Genomic DNA, 22,615 nt, shown 5'->3' on the forward strand with positions numbered 1-22,615 from the left:
CCAAAACAAACAGACACCCTACAGACCGGGAGAAAATTTTTGCACACAACACTAATGATAAAGGACTGATTACAAAAATCTACAAAGAGCTGATGAGACTCAACAAAAACAAAGTAAATAATCCAGTCAAAAAATGGGCAGAAGAGCTAACGAGGAACTTCTCCAAAGAGGAAATGCAAATGGACAATAGGCATACGAAAAAATGTTCAGCATCACTTGTAATCAGGGAAATGCAAATCAAAACTACAATGAGATACCAACTTACACCAGTGAGAATGGCACATATTAAAACAACTATCTACAACAAATGTTGGCGAGGATGTGGAGAAAAAGGAACTCTCTTGCACTGCTGGTGGGAGTGCAAACTGGTCCATCCACTATGGATAGCTGTGTGGAGATTCCTCAACCTGCTAAAGATGGAGCTTCCATATGATCCATCAATTCCACTTCTAGGTATTTACCCAAAGGACACAGAATCATTAATTCAAAAGGGCACCTGCAACCCTATGTTTATAGCAGCATTATTTACAATAGCTAAGCTATAGAAACAATCCAAATGCTCAAAAATGGATGACTGGATCAAGAAGATGTGGTACATACACACAATGGAATATTACTCAGCAATCAAAAAGGTAAACTAATGCAATTTGCAGCAGCATGGATGGAGCTGGAAGGGATCATGCTCAGCAAAATAAGGCAAAAAGAAAAAGAAAAAGAAAAATACTGGATGGTCTCACTTATAGCAGGAATTTAGAAAACCTAAATAAGGGGCCAGGAAAGACTAATTATAATAAAGTAAAAATCAACATCAACAAGCAACTATAAACCAGACACACACTACCGGGGCAGGGGAATAAGAGTCAAAATAAGGGTGGGGGGTGTGCAAATTGTATGGGGAATATAACCAAGATGAAAATGCATACATTGGCAAAAATGAAAAATGATGTAAAAAATACACAAAATAAAATTTAAAAAAGGAATTTAAAATAACTATAAACCCTAAAGTTGAGAAATAATCAAAACCCATACAAGAATTTTGTAAGCATGTTTGCACCAAAAATTGGGAGGAAATATAGGTTATTTCATGTAGTCCTGAAGAGGACACTTTAGAGGTAACTTAAAATTTAAGTTTTAATCAGTCAATGTATTAAGACATCAATTCAAAAAATGTCTATTGAATACCTAGTGGCATGCCAAGCACTATGCTGATGCCAGAGAAGCAATGACAGGGAGGTGAGGGAGAGAAAGACCTGCTCTTCTAGAGCGTTTAGTTATTGTGAGACATAGATACTAGTCAAACAATTGTATAAATAAATGGGAAAGACAAATGTAAACCTTGTAAAGATGAGATATTTGGCATTTTGAGGCTTAGTACATACAGAAGTGACCCAGTTGAGGAGCCTAGAGATACCTTCACTATACTACAAGCTCCACAAGGCAAGTAAACAAGTTGGTTTATTTAATGCCGAGAAAGGATTGACACAAACTGGACACAGGACAGATGTTGTTAAATGGTTTGAACTAGATATACAGGGTGGTGGAAGGGAAGCCCAGAGGGAAAAGCATCTTAGATATGACAGGACAGATGTGAAGACCCTTTCTGGAAAGGGTCAGTATGACATGTAGGAAGTGGAAAATAGAAAATAAAAGAGCATGAGTTGAGGCTAAGTAAGGTCCTGATAGGTCTCAGAGAGAGCATGGAGAAACTGTAGATGTACTTTTTGGCAAAAAGGGAGCCTGCTTCTAAGGCTCACTCTGGAACCTGTGTGAAGACAGGTGAAGGAAGAGAAAAGCGGATGTAGGGGGATCAGAGTGGAGGCTGCTGTTTGGGAAGTAGGGTGCTGCGATGCCATTGAGATGCCAGAGACACTTAGTAAATGAACAGATTAGTTAGGAAAGGTCAATGATGAAAGGTTACAAGGATGCAGCCCAGAGTTTTGGTCAGAGCATCTGGGTGAAGAACAGCACTGGATGTGGAGAAAGGAAGCACACGAAGCAGCAGGCAGAGTGTGGGGTCTTCTTCACAATGCAAAGTACACCACAAGGGTTATGCACACTGTGGCCAGCTGAAGGGCAAAAATCCATATCCTTAAGTTCTATAAGCTAAGAATGTTCTTCATATTCAAGTCATTAAAATAACAACAACAACAACAACAAAAAACAGAAAAAAAGGCAGAGAAAAAATATTTAAGACTTTAAGTAACCAGTGATATCTAAAATGACTTTATTATGTGACCCTAACAGAAAAGCTTGCCCATGACCACACTACTCAGACAGTGAGTGTCTATTCGCTCTGAGTCCTCTAGTGTAGGCACACTAGCCTCCTACTGTCCGTGAACATTTCAGGAAACCTAGCTAGGATCCTTGGGGGGGCCTTTCCTTGTCTAATAACAGTCTAGCCCAGTACCCAAAGGATTTACTCATTTGAGTGAGGCTGCTTCAGTGTCACCATTAGAGAGACATACTCTGAACTCTTTATTTAAAACTATTAATTCCAAAACCTGCCACCTTTCTCATTCTGCTTTATTCCGCCCTCCCTTATTTACTGTCTCTACCATACACCCTTTACTTCCCTGGCACATAAGATCTGTGAAAGTGGGGGGTTCTTGTTTTAACTGTTCATTGCTGTTCACAGCCTGGGCTAGCACTTTGCTCATAGTGGTTGGGCAACAGATAATCCTGAGTGGTTTAAAGAATGATTATTAGGCAGAAGGATAACATGCCTAGAGCTCAAAGGAGACCTACAATGGAAATATATTATTTTAGCCACCCTTACTGAGGTGAAACTAGAATCAGTTCAAATAACAAGAAATGTCTGTTACATTCAGCAACACAGGTTACTGGGGACTTTAAAGCCAATTCAAGTCAATTTGCCGACACTTACTATGTGGGTAGAAAACCATAGAAGAGATACACATTGTTGGCCTGCAAGACCCTCAAAGCATAATGTGGAGTGATTACAACTATGATGAATGCCACTGCTAGGAGAACCCTAGTCCTAGTGTGCTAAGGGAGCATGTAACAGAGTAAATTAATCTAATCTGGGAGGATGAACAAACTAACAAAACTGTCCTTTGCTTTAGTCCATTTATAAGGTTCACTTTTTAAAGAGCAGAACTTTATTCCAAGAGTATAGTAAACTTATTAAAACTGGTTTGCCCATATTTGGATTAACCAGAAGTCAAACATGTCCTGAAACATAAGCACATATGTGAAATTCTGATGTAAAAACATACTCCCAGTAAATTTTATTTACCACACTGGAAATCTAAATATATAGGGATTGCTTTATACTTGCATAATTGGCAGGATTCTTTGTATAAATTCAAAGCATTAAGGGAAAAATCTATACATAACAAAAAAGTCTGGGTTTCACATAGTTATAAACTATAAAAAAATTACTTTAAAATTTTATAAAAATTATAAAAATAAAATGAAAAGACTACAGTTAGTTAACTGAGGTGGTCCTGGGGAAACTCTAGGAGTATTTCCTAATGATATGGTAAACTTATTTATTAAAAGGAGTTATGCATGAGGATATTTCTAGTAGCTTTAAATGAATATTCTCAGGGCCCCAATAATCTTAATGATAATCTCCTAGCTGTTAAGCACTGCTTTCATCTCTTACACAACTCACCTGCTAAATATATTTCATCAGCTAAATCTTTCCCTTTAAACGTCCTTAGCCCTTTGTAAAGGCAGGAACGGGCACAGTGCAGGTTTTCTGATCCCATGCAGACCGGGTAAAGGAGGAGTCAGAGTCCTCAGTAGTTTTGCAGGTTTTTTATTTGGGGTTCACCAGGCATATGGCAGGCAGGGGTGCTGGCTGGGGGCTGGGAGGCTGGCAGGCCTCCCAGCCCCCAGCAAGTCCTCACTCTATCTGGGCTCTCTAGCGTTCGTTCTGCTGCTTCTCGGCTTCGGCTGCGGCTGCTGCTGGTGCTGGTGCTGCTGCTGCTGGCGTCCCCCCGTGACGCCGCCCTTAAAAGCACAGTCTTAGCTCAGCTGAATCCCATCTACCTATGCCCACACCCTATTCCAGGTGCCCGCCATCAGGCATGCATTCAGGACAAGGATCCATCATCTATCCTGATGGCGGAAGGGCAGAAAAGCCTGATATTTCTTTACCCTACAGTCCACCCCCTCAGGGTTTTCTGCCATACAGTCTATACATATATACACAATTTTCTAAGCAAACAAACAATGCAGCCATGGCCCACAAAAGCAAATACATCAAATAACAAAATACAACATAACAAAATACAACAGAACACAAATAAGTCCAGGCAGGGCACCAACCAAGTGCAAAAGACAATTATTGGTACCAGCAGATGAGCCACCAAATCTGCTGCCGAAGGCACTGCTCATACGAGGGAGGGGAAATCACACACGGCATCTGCTATATCACACCAGGAGCCGTCAGGCTTCCTGGCCTTCTCTGGCTGTAGTCTCGGCTACAAGGCACACACAGCATCCACCCCCAGGATGCACTAGCTCTGGGATTGGCAATTTTATTCTGTTGGGGGTAATCGCCAACCCTCAGGGTTTCTGTCTGCAGTCGCTCCAACACTCGGCCTTCATGGCCACCCATGCGACTCACAGACCCCTGCTCTCAAGCCAACCCACTGCACAAGCACATGGGTTGGGGATCCAAACTTTGCATTTGGCTTGGGCTCTACCCCAAGCCACATTCCCCACCCGTCCCACAAGGACGGGCTCCTCAGCTCCTCACCCTCACTCAAGAATGAGCAGGGCATCACCCATAGGTGATTTTACGAGACTCACAGGGCTTCAGCATACCCAGGCGGCTTAACAGCCGCTTTAGGGCTTCTCAACTTAGCATCAGTACCAGCTTTTGCCACCTTAGTTGGCTTTTCTCCTCCACCTGGCCACTGGCATACACAGGCTGCTTTTGGTCATCTAGGCCCACTGGCCACCCCAGATTCTCAAAAAATAAACATAACCTGCTAAGGTCCTCCGCCTTCTGGCAGGATTGTCAGTCCAAAATCATCAGTTCATCAGTCTATCAGTCCATTGGCCTCTCCCTGCTTCAGCAATGGCCTGCTGCCTCAGGGGTCATTGGCTGGTCCTTTCCGGTGTCGTTGGCTGGTCCTATCCGGTGTCGTTGGCTGGTCCTATCCGGTGTCGTTGGCTGGTCCTTTCCGGTGTCGTTGGCTGGTCCTTTCGGGCGTCTCCTTCACGCCAGGTCTCATCCTGTAGCTCGTGGACGTATCCATCTCCTATACCGCCATGGTGCCTCCAGCGTCGTCACAGGCAAAGTCTGTTCTCCTTAGTCCCTCCAGGTCTTCGGAGGCTCCAATACCCGTCTGCATGGATCTTGCCGACTTACGCCAATTGTAAGGGCAGGAACGGGCACAGTGCAGGTTTTCTGATCCCATGCAGACCGGGTAAAGGAGGAGTCAGAGTCCTCAGTAGTTTTGCAGGTTTTTTATTTGGGGTTCACCAGGCATATGGCAGGCAGGGGTGCTGGCTGGGGGCTGGGAGGCTGGCAGGCCTCCCAGCCCCCAGCAAGTCCTCACTCTATCTGGGCTCTCTAGCGTTCGTTCTGCTGCTTCTCGGCTTCGGCTGCGGCTGCTGCTGTGCTGGTGCTGCTGCTGCTGGCGTCCCCCGTGACGCCGCCCTTAAAAGCACAGTCTTAGCTCAGCTGAATCCCATCTACCTATGCCCACACCCTATTCCAGGTGCCCGCCATCAGGCATGCATTCAGGACAAGGATCCATCATCTATCCTGATGGCGGAAGGGCAGAAAAGCCTGATATTTTCTTTACCCTACACCCTTTCTCTTCTGTTTTCAAAATTACATATTCTAGCCAGTTTTTTTTTCACTTTACCTTTCCAGAACATGGATTTTGCAGTCGGAGATTTGGGTTCAAATCGCAATTCTACTGCCCCTCACAGGAAGAGCTAAGTGAACTTCCATTTCATTTCCAAGTTCAACCTATCCATTTTCAAAATGAGGGTGCTTTCCACAAACTGAGCATTTCCAGGTCTGCTCTCTGTACCCTTTCAAGTCCCCTCCACTATGTGATACCCCAAGTCCTTTAAAACTATCCTAGTGTCAGCTCAAAGACCACTTTCCCTGTCCAGCTCTTCATCTTTCAAATGCCTTAATAATGCCTAACCAGTCTGTTTTCTTTACAATTCACTTGGCAGTAAACTGCACCATCTTGTGACCACCATCCACTGATGACTCAAACTAACTGAACGTGTTGTTTGTAACTTTAGGTGGGCCCCTGAGGACACAGGCCTCATCTCATTTCGTTAAAAAACATTTCCCAAGAACTTATCTTTGACCAAGTACTAGGGATGCAAAGATGAAACCAAGAGTCCTTACTTTTGAGGAGCTACCACAATGCAGCGGGGAAGACACATGCAAGTAATTAGAGATGAGTGTAAAAACCTGCCCAGAATGAAGCACAGGTGATTAGGAGATGCTATGGAAGGAGAATCCACTCCTAGGACTGAGACTTGACTTTGCTCTTGATCTGAGAGGCTTAAAGCACAGAGGAGAAAAGAGAGAAGGGATTGCGGTAAAGAGGACTGGGAGAAAACACTCGAGCCAGGCTCACCGAAACAAAATACTCAATAAATATAATTACAACTGTGACTCTTAGCTGTCATTAGGATGGGAGACTGAAGAAAGCAATGGCGAACGATGTTATGTGGTTGAAAACTCCAATCACTCATTAAGTACTTAAGTAGTACTAAACAAGTTCTTTCTCTCTAGCACAAGACTTACCTTACTAACTGCTCTGTTTAAATTTGGGTGAGAGCAGTGGGGGCTGGCTAGGGTGGTCCTGGAGGAGATTGAGGATGGAAAGTTTAGTGGGGGGCGGGGGAGAATCAAAGGGCCGAAGCCTGGACAGTGGTCAGTGACCACAGGGTCACAGGGCACGTCTGGCCACAGGTCCCCAGGTCCGTGTGTCCACAACCGCGCGGCAGGCCAAACGCGAGCCGCCGCTCCGGGTCCACCGGGCCTCCTCCTCACGGGCCACCCCGGGGGAACCTGGGCAGGACCTTTCCCGAGCTGCAGATAACCAGGACAGAAAAACTGTAATCCACCTGAGCCGTGCAGGAAGATCAGAGAGGCGCTGTGCCTCCCAGCCGGCGATACCAAGCAGCGCTGCAGGTGCATTGAGCCCGAGGCGGCCGCCATGACTACGCCGCCGCCACGCTCCTGGCCCCGCCCCTCCGGCGCGCACGCACACACGCACGCACGCTGGGGGCGCGCCGGGACACGCGCATGCGGGGTTGGCTGCTCCTGCCTCTGGGTCATCTCCAAGGCGCTGCTTCCAGCTGTTCTAGTTTGCTTGTGCTGAGAATAGGGTTCTGCAGGTAACTGCGTGGGTGGTGACTAACGGCTCGACTTTATTTGGGATTTTTAGCTGTAGTCCTAAGACTCAGGGTTGCCTTTTTATGTAGAGAAATAGTGGTGTTATTATTCGTAAAATTAAGCACATATAACCACACCTTCTGTATTGGGATCTGAACAGGATGTTTGTAGCTGCAGCTGCAGGGTAAGATAGTCACCTAATGATATCAGTTTTGTGTCGTTTTGAAAGCATACTGATTTAGAGAGGTACCACTCACCCCCGTGAAGATGACTATTAATGAAAAAAAAGAAATAAAGATTGGTGAGGACTGGGAGAAATGGAAACCCTGTGCGTTGCTGATGAGAATGTGGAGTAGCCGCCGTGGAAGCAGTTTGCTCTTCCTCCAAAAGCTAAACGCAATTACCGCAGAATATAGCAGTTGTGCTCTTAGGTGTAGCTCCAGAAGAAATCAAAGCAGGGACTCAAATAAATACTTGTACGGCAAGGACACAGAGCATTGTTCACCACCTCCAAGGAGGAAACAATCCAAATGTCCACAGAAGGGTGAATGGACAAACTGTGATATAGACATATGATGGAATATTAGTCTGCCTTAAAAAGGAATGAAATTTTGACACATAGTACAATGTAGATGAACCTTGAAAATAGTATGTTAAATGAAATAAGCCAGCCACAAAATAACAGTGTTCTCTCAATATTGTTATTACTGCAATGAATATGTGTGATTATTATAAAATACTGTTATTATGTCAATTCACTTACATGCAGTATCTAGAATAGGCAAGTTCATAAAGGCAGAAAGTAGAACAGTAGTTGCCAGGAGAAGGGAAATTGGGAGATATTGTTTAATAGGTACAGAGTTTCTGTTTGGAATAATGGCAGTTGTTTTAAATAGTGGTGATAGTTGTGCACCATGAATACACTTAATGCCATTTAACTACACACTTAAAAATGGTTAAGATGGTAAATCTGTATATTTCATCAGTTTTAAAATTACCCCCCCCAATGGAATTACTTTCTCTATACAGACCTAACCATAGCCATCTTTTAATACTGAGGGTTTAGCCACAGCAGGTGGCTCTTTACTCATGCAAAATCTGACAAATAATCCAGTAGAATGTGAAGTGCCATTAATCACCAATCTTTCATTCATTAATAGCAATTACAGCTTTCCTTTTATTTGTTAATCACCCCACTACAAAGTGACTAAACTGCTTATTCAGGTCATGTTGCCAGGATAAGCTCTCAGTTCTCACTGTATTGTACTATCCATTAGTTAACCAGATTAAGAAGAAACTCTTGCATTATTTCAGTGAAGCCTATGGCTCTTCAGCAGAGACTGCCCAAGAGTGAAGTCTTTTAGGAGGACAGACTAGGGGAGGGGAGAAGCTTATAGAACTCTGACAACCAAGTCTCAAAATCTCCTATCTCTAGACCTGCTTTTGCAACACTTATCCTCAACTTTCAAGAGCCAAATGAAAGGAGGGGCAGTGCTGCATGCAGTAGGACAAGGCTCTGGGTGAAATACCAGGTAAGGCTTTGACTTCTTTCTTGAAGTCCCACCTACTTTTTGGACCCCTTGCTGTGCACTATATTAGTTCAAGAGAACAAGAAATCAGAAACATAATTACTTACTAGTAATTATAATTTATATTGATTATATAATTTTATTATTGATGTCATGATAAATAGCTCAGTCATTGAAACTTACTGGATGCCAAACACTCTGCCATAAGTAATTCCATAAAACGCTGCACTATTGCTATCTGGTTTTGTTAATGCAGCTCAGAGAGGTAAAGAACTTATTTCTAGGTCCTACTCTGGTCATTTCCAGAACCTGGACCGGAATCCACAGTCCAGGTCCTTAACTATTACCCATATGTACACATCAGCTCACGAAAGTAAGGCAGCATGTCCCAGCTATTTTGTTTAAAAAGAAACACATACTCCCCTTGAGATGTTGATTGTAGTTCTTTATAATCTCTATCAGAGTTCCTGTGTTTCTTCCTGTTTCCTGAAATCTAGTGTTAGCTCTTGGTTTGCTCCTCTTCCTGGATGAGCACTGAGCTGAGCAGATAGTTGAGCAGGTTGGGATTCTGAGATATACCTAGAACATGAGCCACCCCAGATTCAGCAACACTAGAATAAGCAGATACTTCCCAACATAATCAAAGTGCTCTTATTTCCAGTGATTTAAATGCTTAGCTATTGTTGCTATTCCTTTCATCTTTATAGAACAAACAGAAGGTTTTAGATTACTATATTTAGAAATGCCATCTGGTAGGCAAACCATGGAACAAAAAAATTTTATTCTTCTCATGTAACTATGTTACTTTGAAATGTAATTAAGTTTCAGGATAGTTGTTTGCTTCATGGTGGATCTTTTACCTTGTTGAATTTGGGGGGGGAATAGTCCCTGGAAGATTTTCATTCCTACATTCTGCTCTTTGTGTAGCTATTAATTTTTGGTTGCTCGTTTGATATTAGTCAATCAATATACCAATTATTGATGCACTCTCTTCTGTAACTTCAGTGTTTAAGTTAAGAAAAGTAAACAAAATGAAAGCCACAAAAAAAATCTTTCCATTTGCAGGGTTTCAATACCCTTTTGGATGTAATGATATAAAGGGCAAGGTGAAAATTTAGTTTGTGTTCTTCCATGTGTTTGGAAATCCTTTTGAGTACAATGGTTGGCTTTTAAAAATGATTGATAGATTAGCTAGTTAGAGTAGAATATTTGGTATTTTCAATTACAGATAAGTGAAACCACATTAGTCATGCAGACAATACAGTTGTGTATTTGTTTTCCTCATTTGTGAAAATTAAATTCTTCCTTCTCCTTTGGTTGGTTTTTATCTGTTAAATTATTCAGAGGAACAGAAAAACATGTTGACATAAAATTGCATATACATTGGACAAAATAACTGAGCTTTAGATGCCTCTTTAAACTCTCTTAAATTATCAATGCAAGTTTCTTTATATAGTCCCCTTATCTGTTTATGAAAGAAGAACTAGAACTTGAAGGTTCTGACTTCTTATCAAACAGTAAAACTAAACTCTTTAGAAGGAAACAATTATATACTTTAATGTAGCCATTGCATCAGTTCTGCAGATGCTTTTTCAGTTCAATCCTTCTAAATACAGATTTGGAGAGTTATCCTTTTCACTCCATTTCTCCTATGACATAATGCATGGCCAAAGATGGGGTCACTTTAGAGATGTTTGTGAGCTGGACTGAAGCAGTGGGGTTGGAGGGTACACACGAGTTACTCAAACACTGACCAAACACAGTCTTGGACCAGGGAGGTTATCACATTTGACTAGTGAGTCAAAGTGATGTACAGGCACTCAGTGAGGACAGTGGAAGGTACTCCCCTTGAGGGCACACTGGGTGGTCAGGGTATGTGCTGGACATCTGAACAGTGTTCTGTGCATTGTCATATGACTTCTCCTTAGAAAAAGATTTCTTCTCTCATGACCAGTTCTTACATTCCCATGGAAGCACTTCTTAGTCAACCACCTGTAAGTCTTACTATTAGTCTCAGGAATCAATTACCATTGTTTTTTGTATTTCCTATAGTCCATTATTTGTTTTTCTACAACAGATCTTGATGTCTGTTCTAATCAAGATCAAGAATTATTAGCAACTCTGAACTAGAGTCTGTTCCTTTGAGGGCAAGGAAGGCTCAATTTCCAAACCCTCCCATTAGATGAATGCATGCCTGTATTACAAATAAAATAAACTAAAAATAAGACTAATTTCCCTATCAATACAGTCTGAACATCTATATTTTACTTCATTCACTTAAGAGAATATGATCTCTCTCTGTGTGTGTATGTATGTGTGTGCACATGTGTGTGTTTACTAGCTTACAATGAGAAGAATATTGAAATAGTAGTAAGAGGTTCCTGTTCTAGCTTTGGGAATAACATGCTGTGTGAACTTAGACCATTCAGTCTATTTGTACCAGTTTTTCCAACTGTAAAATAAGGGATACACCTTGTTAAGCTCTCAGTTTATTTTCTTTTTTTTTTTAAATAATAAATTTTATTTTATATTCCCCCATACAATTGCAAACCCCCCATTCTGACCCCAATCCCTCCCCTTCCACCCCCCAACCCCCAAAAAGTGTCTCTGGTTCATAGTTTTTTGTTGATTTTGATTTTCACTTTCTTATAGTTATTCATTTTCCTGGTCCCTTATTTAAGTTTTCGAGATTCCTGCTATGAGTGAGACCATCCGGTATTTTTCTTTTTCTTTTTGGCTTATTTCGCTGAGCATGATCCCTTCCAGCGCCATCCATGTTGCTGCAAATTGCATGTGTTTATCTTTTTTGAATGCTGAGTAATATTCCATGGTATATATGTACCACATCTTCTTGATCCAGTCATCTATTTTTGGGCATTTGGGCTGTTTCCAAAGCTTAGCTATTGTAAATAGTGCTGCTATAAACATAGGGGTGCAGAGAAACCCCACCAACTGGGAGAACATTTTTGCACACAACACTAATGATAAAGGACTGATCACAAAAATCTGCAAAGAGCTGATGAGACTCAGCAACAACAAAGAAAATAATCCAGTCAAAAAATGGGCAGAAGAGCTAAAAAGAAACTTCTCTGAAGAGGAAATGCAAATGGCCAACAGGCATATGAAAAAAATGTTCAACATCACTTGTAATCAGGGAAATGCAAATCAAAACTACCATGAGATACCTTCTTACACCAGTGAGAATGGCACATATTAAAAAAACTAGCAACAGCAAATGTTGGCGAGGTTGTGGAAAAAAAGGAACTCTTCTACACTGTTGGTGGGAGTGCAAACTGGTCCAACCACTATGGAGAGCTGTGTGGAGATTTCTGGACCTACTAAACATAGAGCTTCCATATGATCCAGCAATTCCACTCCTAGGTATTTACCCAAAGGACACAGAAACATCAATTCCAAAGAGCTCTCAGTTTATTTTCAGTGAAACCAAAACAGCTCTGTCCACCTGGTACAGGCTACCATATTATCCTGCTTAGTTAGTAGAAGAAAAATTATTCTATGTGGACCATCTTCAATTTTTTTCTATTAAATGTTCCGTCAGTTAAAAAAATAATGTGTATCTCATATGTACACTTACTTATTTATAAATTCCATGATTGCACTATTTATTGATACATGTACAAACAAAGCATAGAAAAGTAGAAATTTTAAAACATGAGATAAAAATAAAATGCAAGTTCTAATATTTTTCCACATTGCAAATTATTTTCTTTTCTTTTTAAAAATTTTTTTAAAGATTTATTTATTCATGTATACAAGAACTGGGATACAGGCCAGATGTGTGGGAGGGTGAGAGGATTCACCAGAGACAGAGTGGGGAACAGAACAGGCAGACTGACTGAAATACACTGCTGAGGGGAGCAGCGGGCGAGACAGGAGAGGTATTACGTACCACATGGGTATCTCCCTTGCTGGATCGAACCCGCACTGCAGAGGCTGCAGACAGCTTAACAGTGCTGCGCTCAACCACCTGCGCCACCAGGGAGGCCCTGCAAAGGATTTTCTTATACCCTCTTGAGATAAAGTTACCCAATTTAGTAAACACTACCCTGTAGGATGATTCTTGCGAATCCAAGAATGGAAACAACAAGTAAATGAGGTCATTTTTATAGGAATGTGGCAAGTATGTTGTGCAACACAAAGTCTAAATTTATAAGATAAACTAATATAATTTATGTCTCAGTGTTTATTTCGTGAACTTCTTGAAGACAAGCTGGATTTTTTCTGTCTTTACATTCCCAGTGCCTGGACCTTTATAAAAAGATTCTTTTGTTATTTTGCTTTTACAATATATTTAATAACAGGTTTGGTTTTCCAAAAACTCATCAGGAACACATCCCTTTTCATCTCTCATTTGTTTCTAGAGATAGCCAGTCTCCTGTTCTACTCTTCTCACCATGCTGGACACCAAGTGTTCGCCAAACGTGCTGCTCTGCTTCCTGCCTCTTTGCCTGACCTATTTATTCTTCAAAACTCAAGTATCTCTTCTTTTCTTTTGATTGGTTCTTATTCAGCTCAGATGCCCTTATACCTGCTCCTACAGCAAGTATGGCTGCTGCTAAGAAAGAATCTGCATGTTTGACCATTTACTTTTCTTTCAATCCCCACCCCCATAAAATAATCAACAAAAATAAAGATCTTTCATTTACTATTACATTATGCTATGTCCTTTGCATTTATTCTCTGACTTGAAGGCAGGCTGCAGGTATGTGTGGAGGGGCTGCAGGGTAGGAGGAGAGAGAATTTTCACTTAGTCTTTCTCCCATATTCCCCATAAGTTTGTATTTACATGTAATTTTGAATGCATAATGGACAAAGAATGTTCAAAAACATTATTAAATACAGCTGTGTCAATAGGAAAGTACAATAAATAAATAAGTAATCTACTCAATAATTTACATGTTTAAAAACACAGAAAGCATCAGCTTTTGGAAGCTTAACTGACAGTCTCAACTTTTGGCTCTTATTTGTACAAGAGACGGTCTTTGAAAAACTGTTTATTAAATGAAGTTATTTCTCTCTTCTAACAATTTGTATATTCCGCTCTTAGCATTGAAGTCTAAATGGAGAAACATTATTGATATTTTGTTTATGGAGACAAATGGTTGACTCTAATAAAAATATTGATTCGTGTCTTCTCAGTAAAATATGCCACCCATGCAGGTCTGCTGGCACTTGCTTCTAATAATATAATTTCAAGAAAGCCAGAAAGAGTATACCTTCACTTGCAAAAATGTGTTATTTATTTTTCTTACCAAAAAAAAGTAAATTGCATCAATGTTCAACTTTAACTGAAAACACTTGATCAGCATAGTTTTACCTGGATTACCAAAAAACCTCAGAGAGTCTTGTAAGATCTTAACATAGATTATAAGAGTGTATATCCCTTTCTAGCAGACATAGATGCAAAATTAAAATCTAAAAACATTTGAAGTATTAAAAGATAAATTATGAGATTTCATTTTTTTAAAGAATAGATTCACACGCTATAGACATTTGTATCTTCCTCTTCTTCCCCACAAAAATGTATCCTATTTAGGTTTTTAACATCATGCAGGTGAGGTTGATAGGCGAAAAAATGCCTGTCATGGTTATTAAAAATCATCGACTATGCTAACAATTCCCTTGCCACTTTCATCAGAGCATAGTTCAGTCACATGGTTAACATCTGGAAGCCACTTGGGTAATAGCTACCACCAATTTGTTGCTTATTCAGAGAAGACATGCTAGAATTTAAATAAAGAAGGCAAATTTCATATTTTCTTGACACATGTACATGTAGCCTCAAATTTCATTATTGTCTTTAAACCATACATTATACCAGAGAAGATTGAACTGTCAATAAATGTGTTCTTTGTCTCGAAACAAACTTGTAGAAAACATAAAAAATACATTGCAAATGAAATTTCTTGATTCATTCAGTTCATGCAGGGCATGATTTTTGTGTTGACCCATACCCTGGCTGTAAACACAAAGCACATGCATTTTTTTCTCCTACAGGCTGTGTTTTGTGTAAAGCACCAGCTTTCCCCAATAACATCATTATAGGGACTTGTTCATATCTGGGTAAGGAAAAAAAAAAGAGAAGAAAAATACTGAGTGTAATATTAACAGTTCAGTCATACTCTGAGTACCATGTAGCAACCGTGTCTTATCTGTGTTCCACTGATCTCTAAGTCATTTCCAGTAGTGCCATTCACATCCAGGAAGCTTCTTCAGAGACTTTATTTCAAAGATCGACGTGAACTAAAAGAAAACAAAAAGACAAATACTCCATTTTTTTCTTTCAAAACATGATCTATTTCATAAGCTCGAAAATAGGGGAGTTCTTCATGTTCAGAGATTATGCTAATCATGGCTATTATTTTTCAATCTGAGGCTGAAAATGAAGCCCTTTGAATTGAAAACTTGAATTGTGATGATTGTTCTTGGAGGTTGCCATTCTTTATAATTATTGTCTATTTTTACCAGTGGTTGATGAAATCTTTTCCTCAAAACATGTCACCTCATTCCACATTACTGCTTTCCTACATCCTCTGCTGTATTTTCTTGCCCTCCTCCCATGTTTTAAGAAGGACTTTCGGGCATCCAGAAGAGTGTTTCTGTCAAGGCTTGCTGTTACAGTTGGTTCCCATAAGCTCAGTTAAGCCTCTTGGGCATTTTGTGCCTAACTCAGTGAGGTTGTATTGTGGTATATTATTTGAATTCAAGTGACTGAGACCTCTCAATGTAAGTGACACAAAATCAGTGATTTCTGCAGATATCTCATGTTAATGTAAAATTGTCCCATATTTATCACTTCCCAAAAGTGAACAATCTTTTTTTTTTTTAAAGATTTATTTTTATTTATTTATACAAGCACTGGGTACAGTCAGAAGTGCGGGAGGGTGAGAGAATTCACCAGAGCCAGAGCGGGGAGCAGAGCAGGCAGAAGGACCGAAGTACACTGCTGAGGGGAGCAGCGGGCGGCAGGAGAGGTCTGCGCGCCATGTGGGACCCTCCTCTGGTGGCCGGGGAGCAGCCGGGGATCGAACCGACACTGCTTCGCAACCCAGCACTCAACCACTGCACCACCGGGGAGGCCCCAAAAGTGAACAATCTTGAGTCTTAAAAAAAGTTTTAATAACCCTTTCTCTTACATTGAAATCACTAATCAGATTGAAATCAGAAATCACTAAGTTTCCTAGATATTATGTGGAAATGTGGTAACTGCCTTCACGTTGTAAGTCATCCATCAAGTGCAACTGGATACCAAAAAATGAGTAACTGTTACCTGAGGATTTTAGTTTTTCATTAAGTTTAACAAGATTAGTGAAAATGTGACTAACACTGATATATTGCACATATATCCTGAGCACTAAAACAAAGATAATGTCCAAAAATGACCAGGTGTTTCCTTTCTGTATATCAGAGTTTAGCAACAGGTGATGAGAAAAAAATGATACAGCTAAAGCTTTCTGCTTACTAGTCAGAACCTACTGACCTGAATCCTTTTGTAGCATTTCAATGTATATATCGGTAAATGGACTAGTAACTCATATTAGCAACACTGATAGAAATAAGTGATGGGAATAGATTTTTTTTCCTGGAAGTCATCTGCCAGTTGTAAAATTTGCATTTGTTTATGAGGAAAATTCTCTAGTGATACATTTAATTTAATTATGGAATATAAAAATGCTTATAAGACTCAACTCTTGTAATTGTAGCTTTCAATTATGTAATAAAATATACTCAAATGCTTTTGGATATTTGACAAAGGTCAGTTTTTAGAGACTTCATGTAATTCCATGTTTTATTAGCTGCAACCAGAACACTCTTCATTTTATTATTAATCCATAAATGATTTAGACTTCACAAATGTCTCTTCTCCCAAATGTTAGTCATGCTTTTTAGTTTTTCTCAATTAGTACTTGTATTTTTTTCTCTACTCTAATAAGCATTATCAGGTGGTATGAATATTTGAGTATATGCAGAACTTCACTAGAGACATTTATTCGTCCACGTGATATAATCCATAATGCACAATGGTAACTACTATTGGTGAAAGACACATCAGACTTTGATCTTATTCTTAAGAAATTTATATTTGATAAGAAGCCCAGAGGTTTTCATGTCCATGACATATGGTAAATTCTATTAGCTCCTATCAGTTTATGGATACAATTTTAACAAGTTCAGGGGAGAAGATATATTTCTAGTTATGGAAAATCAGGGAAAGTATATATAGGATAGGCAATTACAGACGTCTGAAAGCTGTAATCAGAAATTCTCTGCCACTTGAATCTAACAACACCTAGAAGTCTTATGATGACAGGGCATTGAGGTTTCTGTTCCCTTTCCTTTTTATTGAAATTCATTATGTTTCCCTATGGGAAGGAGTGGACCCTGACAATGTACCCTCTTGTTTCTCTTGTTCCCATTGTTCTGCATTCATTCAATTGATGTCTAACTTCTAAAGAAAGAGATTTCTTTTAATAATAAAGTTGGGATATTATGCTCTGGTAGCACAGTGCTCATGATTTAGTAGGTCAGTGTGACTTGGACTTGGTCAACTTGCAGTGGATATGGTCTTCTTGACTGCTGAGTATGTGTTGAATGAATGACAGTGAGTAAATGAGTGAACATCAGCTAGGAAACAAACCAGACCAAGAAAAACAGCTGGGTCCTGATTATATTATTTAATGTAAAGTACTCAAGAGCCCTTAGCATCACTCTTTGAACTCTTATGTTATTCAATAAATATTTGTTGAACACGATGTTCCTCAAAGTACTCGATTTGTGTATTCACATTACAGTATTTATGTTATTGAAAATTCAGTCTCCTTGTAAAAGGGATAATCCTGTTTCACTACTGGATAAATAGGTCATTAAGTAGTGTTTCCAACAGTTTTTCTAGAAATGACCCCTTTGAGGTTCAAAAAGGAACAAAAAAGTGATTTGATTTTATAAATGTTATGCCACTTCTTATTACCTATAGTATTCAGTAAAAAGAAACTCCCACAAGACAGTCTGTTCACCCCCTGGGTCTGATACCATAAAGTCTCATTCTTGCAGCGGCTGCATTTTGGCATTGGTTTGTCAAAAACGGGGTGGAGGTAAAAGTATTCTTTTTTGCCAGTTTATGTGATGCTATAAAGCAGCATTTTTCATTTTTCAACACTTATTAGCTCAGCTCCCCAGCTGTGCGGCACCACGCCCTGGTGTGAATTGAGAGGGAGAGCTCTGACTCGTTCATATTGGCTTAAACTTAAAGCTTTTCTTTTGGGTGGGGGAAGGGTTTTTTAATTTTAAGGACATTATAACTGTGTGATTTTGTATCACAAAACTTCTGGAACATGGAGTAACAGATTATGAGAATGATTGTAAGTATAACATGTTTGGCTCTTCCAAACAAATATTAACAGTTATATAATTAGAGGAAAAGTGATTCAGTAAGTTAATTACTCAATTAGCTTTTGAATTGATTGACCCATTATTCTAAGTGGTTTTATAACCTGCAAAATATAATATAGCTGAGTGCCTTGCATGAAAAATATGCTCAGAAGTGTGCGCCAATAGAGGAAAAAAATGCACGCTCAAAGTTTTACTTCAACAGTTGGATTTTGACATAATTATTCATATAATTGCATCAAGTTTTTATTTTTCTTGTTTTCTGGAGGGCAATTTCAAAAAGACTAAATTAAATTGATTTCACAGACAGTTTGCTTTGGCCAGTAGGAAATGGGTTAAAACAATTACTGTAGCATGATGTAGCACATTAAAATGAAATGATTGACTACAAGCTCAAAATTTTAAGATAAACAAACTTAATCCTTGGCTGCTTCTTTCCAGCTCTCACACACACCCTAACATGTGACAAACGAGGGCGATTCTTAAAGCATTTTTTAGCTCCATCTTGATTGAGACAGTACAAGTAAACTCAGATAAAGCTCTTTATATTTATGTTGTGTGAAAGTCTTAAAGATGAACATAAAATAAGGCTTGCAGCCTTATACTAAGCATTGCCTTAGTGTAAGGGGCAGGAATGGCCACTGAGCAGGTTTTCTGATCCAGCAAACCGGGTAAAGGAGGAATCAGAGTCCTCAGTGGTTTTGCAGGTTTTTATTGGGATTACCAGGTACACGGCAGGCAGGGGTGCTGGGGGGCCGGTAGGCTGGCAAGCCTCCCAGCCCCCAGCAGGTCTTCACTCTGGGCTCTCTGGCCTTCTCTTGCTTCTCTCTTGGCTTCTGCTCGGCTTCTACTAGTGTCCTCGTGATGCTGCCCTTAAAAGCAGTCTTAGCCCAGGTGAATCCCATCTACCTAAGCCCACACCCTATTCCAGGTGCCCGCCATCAGGCATGCATTCAGGACCGCAGGATTCCGTCATCTATCCTGATGGTGGGAGGGCAGAAAAGCCTGATATTTTTCCTTACCCTACAGTCTACCCTCTCAGGGTTTTCTGCCATATAATCTACATATATACAATTTTCTTAGCAAACATAAACAATGCAGCCATGGTCCACAAAAGCAAATACATCACAATATAACAAAATACAACAGAACACAAATAAATCCAGGCAGGGCCCCAACCTAGTGGCAAAAGACAATTATTGGTACCAGCAGATGAGCCACCACATCTGCTGCCAAAGGCACTGGTCATATAAGGACAGAGGATCACTCACGGCATCTACTGTAACACACCAGGAGCCGTCAGGCTTCCTGGCCTTCCCTGGCTGTAGTCTCGGCTACAAGCCACACACAGCATCCACCCCCAGGAGGCAGTCACTCTGGGATTGGTGATTCTATTCTGTTGGGGGTAATCGCCAACCCTCAGGGTTTCTGTCAGCAGTGGCTCCAACATTTGGCCTTCATAGCCACTAATGCGACTCGCAGACCCCTGCACTCAGGCCAACCCATTGCACAAGCATGTGGGTCAGGGATCCTTGGATACAAACTCTAAATTCAGCTTGGGCTCCACCCCAAGCCACGTTCCTCACCCATCCTCCCAAGGACGGGTTCCTCAGCTCCTCACCCTCACTCGACAACGAGCAGGGCATCACCCACAGGTGATTTTACAAGACTCACTGTCCTTCAGCCTACTTAGTGCTTAACAGCCACTCAGGGCTTCCCAAACTTATCAGTACCAGCTTTTGCCTTCTCAGTTGGCTTTTTTCCTCTGCTTAGCTGCTAGCCATACACAGGCTGCTTTTGGCCATCAAGGCCCACTGGCCACCCCAGATTCTCAAAAAAACATAACCTGCCAAGGTCCTCCGCCTTCTGGCGGGATTGTCAGTCCAAGTCCATTAGGCCTCTCCCTGCTATCAGCACCGGCGAGCTCCGAATCGTGGCCCTGTCTTCCCAACGATTCTTGCTGCCTCAGGGGTCATTGGCTGGTCCTCTCGTGCGTCTCCTCCTCCAGCTGAAGTCTCGTTCTGCAGCTCCCGGACTGTGTCCATCTTCTGTGCCGCCATGGCGCCTCCAGCGTCATCACAGGCAAACACAGTCTGTTACTCCTTAGTCCCTCCAGGTCTTTGGAGGGCTCTCTATACCCGTCTGCATGGATCATCTTGTCAACTTACGCCAATTATAGGAGGCAGGGATGGCCACTGAGCAGGTTTTCTGACCCAGCAGACCGGGTAAAGGAGGACTCAGAGTCCTCAGTGGTTTTGCAGGTTTTTATTGGGATTACTAGGTACACGGCAGGCAGGGGTGCTGGGGGGCCGGTAGGCTGGCAAGCCTCCAGCCCCCAGCAGGTCTTCACCCTGGGCTCTCCGGCCTTCTCTTGGTTTCTGCTTCTCTTGCTTCTCTCTCGGCTTCTGCTCGGCTTCTACTGGTGTCTCCGTGACACCGCCCTTAAAAAGCACAGTCTTAGCCCAGTGAATCCCATCTACCTATGCCCACACCCTATTCCAGGTGCCTGCCATCAGGCATGCATTCAGGAGCACAGGGTTCTGTCAACTATCCTAATGGCGGGAGGGCAGAAAAGCCTGATATTTTTCCTCACCCTACACTTTGTATATTAGAAGGAAGAGTAGAAGAAGAGCCTTTATAAACCTGAAACACAGCTTGAAAAATACACTTAAATCTCCCAGTCTGGGTGGGAGGAGAGAGCCATGTGTCAAGACTTGCTTGCTGCCCAGGCTGGCACTGCTGGTAAGCTCCTTCATGTGCTGTCAGATAAACTGGAAGCAGCTTAATTGGCTCCATGGATTTGTTTGCACATGTTAAATGCAAAGTAACAATTGTTAAATCCTCTAAAATAATCTTGAAAATCCAGGACTGTCTTCAATTAGGTGAGTTCTTGATATCCTTATTCTGATAGTAATATTAAAGGTAGAGAGCCTGGACATTTAAACAGCCATTTACAATAGTGATACCATTAATGCTTCTATTCTATAGAAATCATGGAGACATCTTTAGGAGCATTCACTGAAGTTCATGGTTGTGTGAGAAAGAAAATAGTAACAGCAAGCAGTGAAGTGTGTGTGGAGCTGCTCACCTGAAGAGACTCCTTTTTGAGCTTCTGGAAAGAGGAAGAAGCAGTTTCACAGCTAAGCACCTGGTACATTGAACAATAGAAGCAAGTAGGAACCATCTCAAATATCATATGGGCAAGAGTTATACCCTGGTCTTCTCAACTAGCCTTCCTGTGTGGACAATGATTTAACTTGGGAAAACCCAACAGGCTAACATTTAAAAACGTATCAAAGACCAGAGTTGATTTTTTCAGAACAGGTGTGACATGGTCATGCTTTTAACAGCCAGTTCTGGCAACATAGAAATAAATTTAGATATGATGTATTGGGAATATCAGAAGAGGTTGTAAGGAAGGACTCATGAGGTTTTTTTTTTTTCAATAGACTAAGGACAGGCAAGAATGAACAGAACTGAGCAGTGGTTTTCAGGATGGGGTGGGGACAGTTTGGTTAAGATGTGGGTCCTCATTGGACTTGGAGGTAAGTATAGGAAATAGTGTAAAAATGTTTCCAAGTGTTCTGATGAAACTCTTAACAAAGATGAAGAACATAGGGAAAGGAGTGAGTGCAGGTGTGTCTGTGATGCACCCTGAGATGACACTGTGTCCAAGGTTGCATCCCCCTTTGTGCCCTGAGCTGTGCAGACAGCTCAAGCCACCCACTACCCTGGAACCTGGAATAAGTGAGTTGGAAAATGAGTGAGTGAATGAATAAATACAAAAATTTGTAAAACAAAGTAATCATACAAATGCATGACAATAAGACATTTAGCACGAAATGCTCAGTTAGCTTTGGTAAAAATCCTTTTCTTTATACATCCACTTTGCTTCAAGTTGCAATTTTCACAAACCTATTGACAATGTTAAGTGAGGACGTACTGTGTGAGAAGGTTCTTTAAAGTAGCAAGACTAAGCAGAATCTTTGGGGATTGGTAGAGCTTTAATGGTGAGGGAAGAGGGAGGACATTCTACGCTTAAAATCAAGGAAGAATTGGGGACAGGCTGAGTGTCCCTGTAGGGGAGACTGGAGGCCTGGTTGTGAGAAAGAAGTGTGAACACTGCTCTGTCTGGAACAGCAACTGTACTGGAGTTTAAAAGCAAAGGAAAGGTGGATAGATACAGTGAGTGACAGGATAGAGGGTTTGAAAGCCCAGGCTGGGATTAGCGTTTTTATCTGGTGGAAAGTTGAGAACCATAACGAATCTTTAAGCAGGAGAATGAAAGTTATATAATGGTATAGTGTGATGTTATATCAATTTCTAA

General features: G+C 41.0%; 1 protein-coding gene and 1 long non-coding RNA gene across 2 annotated transcripts in view; one reads left to right on the forward strand and one right to left on the reverse strand.

Annotated features, from left to right (window-relative positions):
• The window catches only part of LYPLAL1 (lysophospholipase like 1), a 43,297-nt gene extending 36,112 nt beyond the window's left edge, over positions 1-7,185 (reverse strand). The window contains exon 1 of the mRNA XM_037496331.2: positions 7,081-7,185. Coding sequence (XP_037352228.1) covers positions 7,081-7,174 — 94 coding nt within the window. The 5' untranslated portion in view covers positions 7,175-7,185. The remainder of the gene's footprint in view (positions 1-7,080) is intronic.
• Positions 7,186-7,280: 95 nt separating this feature from the next.
• LOC129145012 (uncharacterized) lies at positions 7,281-21,337 on the forward strand. The gene is made up of 3 exons (XR_008549972.1): positions 7,281-7,353; positions 8,787-8,883; positions 21,277-21,337. It is a non-coding gene; the product is annotated as an uncharacterized LOC129145012 (long non-coding RNA).
• The last annotated feature ends 1,278 nt before the right edge of the window (positions 21,338-22,615 follow it).

This window comes from Talpa occidentalis, unplaced genomic scaffold, assembly GCF_014898055.3.
Source record: "Talpa occidentalis isolate TD23 unplaced genomic scaffold, MPIMG_talOcc4v2.1 talOcc4.8, whole genome shotgun sequence".
In the NCBI taxonomy this organism is placed as follows: domain Eukaryota; kingdom Metazoa; phylum Chordata; class Mammalia; order Eulipotyphla; family Talpidae; genus Talpa; species Talpa occidentalis.